The 7,890-nt window shown below is 58.6% G+C and overlaps 1 protein-coding gene across 1 annotated transcript; it reads right to left on the reverse strand.

The window, feature by feature from the left end:
* Nucleotides 1-4,928: 4,928 nt before the first annotated feature.
* On the reverse strand, nt 4,929-6,878 carry LOC142363095 (uncharacterized). Its single transcript, XM_075435276.1, has 3 exons — nt 6,831-6,878; nt 5,867-6,032; nt 4,929-5,469 (listed from the first exon to the last, which is right to left on the reverse strand). The coding sequence occupies exons 1-3, from the start codon at nt 6,876-6,878 to the stop codon at nt 5,039-5,041; spliced, it is 645 nt and encodes a 214-aa protein (XP_075291391.1). The 3' UTR covers nt 4,929-5,038.
* Nucleotides 6,879-7,890: the final 1,012 nt, after the last annotated feature.

Consider the following 7,890-nt stretch of genomic DNA (forward strand, 5'->3'; position numbering starts at 1 on the left):
GTTGTAATTGCACCTCACGGGGAGAAGGGGAACGTGCACATCCGTTTTAATGGATTCTGCTTCGCTGCCGAGAATAAACAATCACAAATCACGGTCTACAAGGACCTTCAGAGAACCCTTCTGGTTCGCACATTTTTTTCACTTTGCCACTTCGAAACACCTATCAGCCAGCCAAGATTTACCATTTGGGGAGCACATGGCTTAACAGAGGGAGGGGAAAAAAATCTTTATTTTCAATTATTTTCTGATTGGGAAGAATGCTCCCTAACTGCGCTGCGTAACAGCTTCCCACAGCAGGCAGCTGCCATGGGAGTACCTGGATTCAGCCCTTGCAGATGATGCAGTAGCTTGGGTGGTTTGTTTAAACCTTACACCCACCTGCAAAAGTTTAGAGGCTTGAAAAAAAATATTTCTGCTAAGTGAGGAGGGAGAGTTTGCTCCCAGCGCGGGATGCTGTTTCCCCAGGCAGGATCCTGCTGTCAGAAGGGAGTTGGGGCTCGGTGGGCTCGGCAGCGGGCAGAGCTCTGCGTTTCGCCAGGAGCCGGGAGGTTGGGACCTGCCTGGGTCCCCAGGGTGCTGCTTGGTGGGCTGCAGCGGGCAGGGGAGCACCGGGGCTGCCTGCAGCCTTCACAGAGCTTTGCCACTGGCTCCCAGGTCTTGCCTATCCCGGTGGCAGCAGCAGCAGGACCCAGAGAGGTGCCGAGGGACGGAGGGCGTGCTGAGCCCAAGCACGAACCACGGGCGAGGAGACAGAACGTGCCACCGAGACGAAAGCCGCTGAAGCTGAGCCGAGGAGCACGTGTGCTTCACCCTCAGCTTTCATCCCCAGCCATGTGTGCAGAGGTGTGGGGCTGCGGTGGGGGCAGAGCACGGCGGCCATGTCCGAGCAGGGACCCCAGTCCCACGCCGAGGGCAGCCGGGACGGGGCAGAGGAGCCGCCCGAGCCCCCTCCTGCGCGACGGGCCTCTGCAAGGTGCCGACACGTGTCGGTATGTAGAGATGGACTGGCTGAAGGTGGCTGCCACCGCTGCACACCCATAGAACCCCCCTCTGAAGGCAGCGGTGCTGCAGCGGGGACATGCGTGGGCAGCCCTGGGTGCTCCCTGCCCCGGCATCAGCTCCTGCTCGGTTCCTGCCCTGTGCTCCTGCTATCTCAGGGTGGGATCGGGCGATGCCAAGCCCTTTCTCGGGAGAGAGGCGGCTTTCCTGGCCCTGCCCCACGGCAGGAGCCAGGCTGGGAACCGGCTGGGGCCCTCGGCTCGCTGCCAGCCCCTTGCTGCAGTCGGGCAGCTGTGCGCTGAGCCTGCTGCGACGGGACCGCGTTGCTGCTGCCTGAATCACCCGCACACGAGAACATCCCAGCCAGCCCCTCCGCGGGGCTTTATCGTCACAGGCTCTTGCTCTCCCCGCGTTTGGAGCAGAGGCTCTCGCCCCTGCTCGCATTCAAGGTGAAAGTCACGGAGGCGGCACTCCCGGCCACGCCAGCAGGGCTGGCACCGCAGCGGCCAGGTCTCAGGCGGTCGCCGGCATGAGCGGCATCGCTGCGCATCGCTGCCAGGGGGTCCAAAGCGGAGCCCCAAACACCGCTCCCCCTTGGCAAGTCAGCCCCAACGACCCGCCCTGTCCAAGCCTAAGCGATGCCCAGTCAATCTGGGAATCTAAAGAGGAGCAGAAACCTAGCCCGGATTTCTTTTTTTCCTTTTTTTTCTCTCCCTACAATGGACAGCAAAGTTTCCTCCAGGCGTTTCGCCCGGGATGCAGCAGCGGGCACCGCTCTGCGGGAACCAGGAGCTGAAGCTTTCTGGAGGCCTCACGGGGTGCAAAAAAAATCCACAGCGTGGAAGCCGGCAATAACCTCACACTGCTGTCACGTAACGATGAAAGGGCCAGAGCTCGTCGCTCCCAGTGACTCACTGCCCCGGCTGCGGACAGCTTCTGAGTCCCTCCAAATTTAGCTAGATTCATGGTGGGATTTTAAAAATCATTCATCAAAAAACTTCTGCAGATAATTATGAGTTTGTTTCTCATTTATTAACACTAGGCTATAATTATTCGGTATCCAGATGATTTGCTGCATGGATCATGTGGTGTTGAGTAGGTCAGATGAGTACAAGGCTCACAATTAGGATTTTAAAGTGTGTTTTCCCGGAAAAGTCTGCAATGCATCCTTAAACTCGGCCGTGTTGTCAACATTGCGTTCTCGGGAAAGCAGAGGCAGAAAAAGTGAATTTGGGCAAAATGTGGATAATCATTTGTAGATAATTTTGCTTATGTTTTTCCCAGCACCAGCTATAGCAAAGCAGGTGCAAGGACTTTGCTCCGTGTTTTCCAGGTGTGCAACGTGACAGAGCCCCTGTGCACCGATGTGACTGTTCTCCCGCCTCCAGCTGGTGCCTTTTGCGGGGCATTTTGCTTTTTAGCGGCCAGATCCAGCATGAAGACAGCAGTGCGAAAGCACTTGGCAAAAGCTTTTCTCCCGTGGAGCCGCAGGTGACCCTGTGGCCACACCACCTTCAGCCCTGACCCTGCTCCCCACCTCTGCAACCAGCCCGCGGCTGGAGAGACGCTGGCAGTGGTTGTGCTGTCTGGGCATGTGAGGTGATGCGCCCCATAAAACTGAGGCCCTGAGAGCTGACAGGGGTTTTTGGAGATCACACGTACACGGCAATTAAACCCCAGCCTCCCCATTCCTCGGGCAGCGCTGGCGGCAGGAGCCTTGCTGCCGTGTCGTGTCCCCGTGCGTCGCCGCGCTGACGGTGCTGACGGAGGCTCAAAGCCCAGGCAGGACATTGCGTGGCAGAGCTGTATGGGACCCCGCTCCTTCTCGTGGGGGCGGGCAATGCCCCCACTCTGGGTGCCAGGGAGGAAGCTGATGGCTTCCTGGAGGTCCATCTGCCTGGGCCCAGCTGTGCTGGCTGCGCGCCACTGCGGAAGCAGAAGAGGAATGTTCTCGTGCCCCGTATCTGCAGAATCAAAGGGGATTGTGGGCTGGCTTCGAAGCACCGGCTTATCTTTCTTTTCCGCACTCAGTGAGGGAGTTGGACGTCCCACGTATCCCAGACCAAAGGTTGTTCGAGGGGGACAAGGCGGGGGGAGCTGATGAGGGGTGGGTAGCCTGGTTCTGCATGGGGCAAGTTAGGCTGAGCTCCAGCACCTCCTGGACCCAGAAACTGGCCTCACCCTGCAGCCCACAGGGAGTTTTGCTCTCTGGAAAGCATTCCCACGGCTGGCCACAGGCACCTCCCATCCCCAGCATGGTGCGGTCCTGCTGTGGTGAGCCCTGTGCGTCTCCTTCCCTCTCAACACCTTGCTCTGGTTGTGTGGGGGAAGATGTGGGGCTCAGAGAGCCGCCAAGCAGCCCCACGCCGTAAGCGATCGTGTCTCTGCTTTGCCTCCGTCTGAGCGGGGTGTTGGATGTGGCCTCCTGAAGGGCACATTAACCTCTATGAATGATGCAAGGAAATTAAGAGCGAACCACATGTCCCAGCGTAGGAGCTGCCTTCAGTGCCTGTGTCCCCATCGGGGCTCATCACCCCGCTCTCCGCAGCAGCAGCGTCCTCCTCCCCTCCAGGCAGAGGACGCTTTGCAGCCGCTTTTCCAGAAGGCAGCACAGGCGGCTCTGGTGTGCCACAGCTTTCTTTTGCTTGTGTAGGTGCCCAGCGAGGAGCTGTGACCCGTTTTGGATGACTTGCCTTGAGCAGTTGAAACGCTTTAGCCAAAATCCTCAACCCCTCAAAATCCTGGAGGGCAGCTGTGAGGTCCCAAGGAGACCCAGCACTGGCAGGAATGGGGAGCGACGCCGCAAGGCCAGCTGCAGGCAGCAGGAACCCGTGTGCTCGCCAGCTCAGAGCAGTCAGCTTAGTCCCTGGGAAACGGCAACCAGCAGAGAGGACCACATCCCACAGCTCCCGGACCGAGTCCCTGGAGGCAGCCTCTCTGCCTGTCGGGTGGCCGCGAGGGTTGCCGCTCCTCGCTGCTGCGATCGCATCGTGTCTGCGTGTCGCTGACCACTGACTCTGTGCAGGGTGGGAGGTGTCTGTTTTGTTGGGTACTTCTCAAAAATATAGTGAAGAAGAACTGATGCTAAGAGCTCGTTGTAACTACCCTGTGCCCAGAAATACGTGGGAAGGTGGTATCCTTCCCCCACCGCGCCTGAGCCGGTAGCTACCTGGGAGATGCTTGTCCTGGTTCTCTTCTGCTGGGGGACAGCGATGCTGGCTCCCTGGCCAGGTCCTCCTGCACCCCAACAGGTACAAAAGCCCTGTGCACCTCCCTGCGCAGGAGAGGAGCCTGTGCTTCCAGAGCAGCGCGGCTGGCCCAGGTCTGTCCCAGTACCATCTGCGGGAGTTTCATTGCCAACTTATAAGTGAGCAAACCCAGACCGACACCAACGACGCTTGAACACCCCACCCCTAAGAGGCTTTGGTCTCCTCTGGGGTGAAATATGAGCCAGAGTCGTTAATAATCATCTGCTCTTTCCACGCCAACTATGTGCAGCCCTTGGGTTCCTGGCAGACTGCAGGCATCTCCCGCGGTGGAGCCCAGCCCAGCTCCCTCTCGGGCGCCCACCGGCAGTGGGGTGCTGGCAGCCCGGCGTGCTGGCGCCTGCTGGGAGCACTCCCTGCCGCAGCCGGCTTCCCCGGGTGCTCCTCTGCGGCAGAGCACGGGAGGGCTGGCAGGGAGATCCTCTCCCTCAGGAGAGCCTCAGCCTTAGCCTCAGCCTTAGCCAAAGCCCCGGCTTTCGCCTCAGCCTCCACTGTAGCCATGGGGCAGCCCCCAGCCAGGGGCCACCTCTGCGAGGCAAAGGGGGTCTGCGCCTCTCTGCAGGGAAGGACCATCCCACACAGCGCGTTGTCCTGGCTGCACAAGGGCACACGGCACACTCTGCGTGGCAAAGGAACTTCAACCAGATGTTTTTTGTTGGGTTTTTTGGTACATCTACCATTTTTTATTAAGCATCCTCATTTCCAAGTGGGTGCAGCTTTGGATGGGGAAACACTTTCCTGGCCATGTTTCACAGGGCTGAGGCATTTAGCTTTCAGCTTTTCATCCAATTTTCTGGTTTTAGACATGAACCAACAGGCCACAGAGGACAGCACCCGAACACACGCACGCACGCATCTTCCCCAGCTGCCTGGGTCTGGCTGGCAGTGCCCAAAATGAGCAACCACACGTTTTCACTCCTGACTGCCAGTGCTTTAGCGAACAACCCTGGAGCAGAGAGGGCAGGGCGCGACGTGAAGCTCCTGCCGGGCGGGCAGTCACAGGAGGGCAACACGGTCCCGCAGGCGTTACGGGGTGAGCAGAGTGCCGGTGAACCTGCTCGGGAGCGCAGCGAGTGCTTCCAGAGCCGCGCGCCTGCTGTCGCTGCGCCCTGCCATGGGGACCCATGGGTGCACCATGAGACTGCCGGGTCTGTGCCCGAAACAATGTCCCACGATGCCAAGGCTCCACGCTCATTTTCTGCAACTTTTGCAGAAAGGCTTTCAGTTTTTTGATCAAAACACATTTTTAGGCCAATGCAGTCCTCCAAAGGAATGCGAAAGGGGCACAAAATAAGCCCCCTCACAATTTGGCGAGCAGTCAGCGCTCGCGGTGCATCCCCCATGCTGGCTGTGCCTGAAAAACCATCGGAAGGGAAAGACACGAGCTGGTGCTTTGACCCTAACTCACGCGTGCCAGGACGGCAGAGACCCCACCAGCCTGGACGTCGCACGCTGGGAACAGCATCGAGCTGCCTTTGGCCCGCGCCGGCGGCTCCACGCGGAGCACTGCGGCAGCCAGATCTCAGCCTGGCTGAAGCCATCGCTACCACAAACAGTTGCATAAGTCAGAGTTAACACCATTAAAAAGAGAAAACATTTACCCGTCTCAGCGAGCAGCCGGGGAGAAGAGAGGGTGGAAGCGCTGGGAGGCACGCGTGGTCGCCGAGCCCGGGCTGCGTCCCGCCGTCCCTCCCGCCGGCGGCTCTCAGCCCTCCGGTGCCGAAACACAGCGAGGTCTGGGCTGGCAACTCGGTCGGAGAGAGGAACCTGTCACGAAATGAAGCAGGAGGATTGCCAGCTTGGTTGGTCGCCTCGGGGAATCTTCCATTAGCGGCTTTAAAAGACACGCGTCGTTTATTCTTTCCCTGTCTGTCTATTTTTCTCTCTTCTCTTTTGGAAAGAACTGAAACCTTCCTGGGCTGAAATTCCTGCAAAGATCCTCTTCCTGCTCCTTGGCTTTAAAGCGTGTCTGTCTGTACAAATTCCTCCCTGCATTACACATAGACCCTAACCTAGTTTTTTTTAGAATCGTATTTATGGCTTCCTAATTAGGGGAAGAGGCATTGCAGAGAAGAAGAAAAAACAGATCCAAACTGGGGAAAGTTGGTGCCCGGGGGGTGTACGTGGCAGGTGAGTTCGTTAGACACGAATGCCTGGAGTGAAACACTCTCAGAAATCCTCCATACGGGGGACCCACAGAGGTCCCTTCCAACCCCTACTATTCTGTGATTCTGTGATTCTCTGCTCAGGCACAGCAGGCGGGACCGAGCGTCCGGAGGACCAGGACCCGGGCATGCTACGTCCCCCACACGTGTGCCTCAGCCGCCGGACTGGCCACTGCCGCTGGTTGGAGCACAGCGGGGCTGGGCGTGCGGACGCTGCGCGAGCCGTGCAGAGCAGACGATGCCGCGGGGAGGGCCGAGCACGGCGGCGTGCGCTCAGCAGACGACTCGTTTGTCTGGAGGCAGGAGGGCTGGATGCTACTTGGTGACTTTTAGCAAATCATGTCTCTTCCAAACACTTTAATTCCCCTGCTGTAAAACAACGGTGATAACGTTTACGTACCTTGTAAAACTCCTCATCCACGGGGATGAAAGTGTGAGGCAGCAGCATTTCTGCAGCCCCTTGTTAATGGCCAGAGATATTTCTCCTTTACGATTCACGTTAGCTCGTGCTGTCTCTGCTTGGATTCCCATAGGATACCTTGCAAGCATTAACTCCAGCCCTTGTTCACTTCTCTTCTAGATGTGCAAGCCCCAGAACATTTCCAGTGCGGACAATTTTTTCCCCAAAAAATATCTTTCCATTAGATATGAAAGGTTTGTGCTTTGCACCCCGGCACACGTGTCCGCAGCTGCAGCCCCCGTACGTGGGGCTGCTGCATTCCCAACCCAGGTCTTGCAGAAGTCTGCAAGAAATTTGCAGCGTCTGCTGCAAGCAAGCACACAGCACATCTACGAGGCGCTGAGCACTCAGTGTCGCTGTGATCTATCACACCGTGGCTCGGTACGCTCGCTGGGTAAATCTCCTACACTGCTTCAAGAGGCTCCGCGCGGAGCCGGTCGTGCTGCGCGGTGCGGTTCTCAGCGCTCACAGCCACGACTCCTGCGACCAAACCGCCTGCGCTGTTTGCACGATGCTTCCTCCCAGAGCAGGAGCGGACGAGCGAGCGGCTGCGGGGCGGCCCTGCCTGCGGAGCGGCACGTGCTGTCGGCCGATGGAGAGCCTCCTGGAAGGAGCATCGCTGGACCGCCTGCCATGCAGCCAGCGGCCGCGCATGGGACCCCGGGACAAACAGCCCCGCCGCGGTTGTGCAGAGCTTACGCTCACCCGGTCTAGCCCCGCGTTGTGCAATGAAAATGGAGCTTTCCCAGCAGCCCCAGCTTCTCCTGGGTAGTAAAACCGTACTTTAAACTCCGTTGTCTCTTAGACAGGCAAGGCCTCTTCCCGCTCCTCTCCTGAACACGGCTTCTTAGGCTTGTGTCCCAGAAGCGTCCCACAGGACCGGCAGTGGGTTTGGTCAGGACGGAGCCTGGCTCGAGCTGGCAGTGCCCAAGGAAGCATGGGGCTCACCGCCCCTCCTGCCCCATCATGTCACCCCTCCACTGCGGCCAGGCTCTCCGCA

Source organism: Opisthocomus hoazin, chromosome 14, assembly GCF_030867145.1.
Source record: "Opisthocomus hoazin isolate bOpiHoa1 chromosome 14, bOpiHoa1.hap1, whole genome shotgun sequence".
NCBI classification, from domain to species: Eukaryota; Metazoa; Chordata; class Aves; order Opisthocomiformes; family Opisthocomidae; genus Opisthocomus; species Opisthocomus hoazin.

What these genes read in the sequence shown, in the direction of transcription:
- LOC142363095 (XM_075435276.1), bottom strand. Translation starts at nt 6,878, where the DNA reads ATGCTGCTGCCTCACACTTTCATCCCCGTGGATGAGGAGTTTTACAAG. An exon ending in TGGATGAGGAGTTTTACAAG is followed by an intron (nt 6,033 to 6,830) that starts GTACGTAAACGT and finishes ATTTCGTGACAG; the next exon opens with GTTCCTCTCTCCGACCGAGT. An exon ending in CCGGCTGCTCGCTGAGACGG is followed by an intron (nt 5,470 to 5,866) that starts GTAAATGTTTTC and finishes TTTCTGCAAAAG; the next exon opens with TTGCAGAAAATGAGCGTGGA.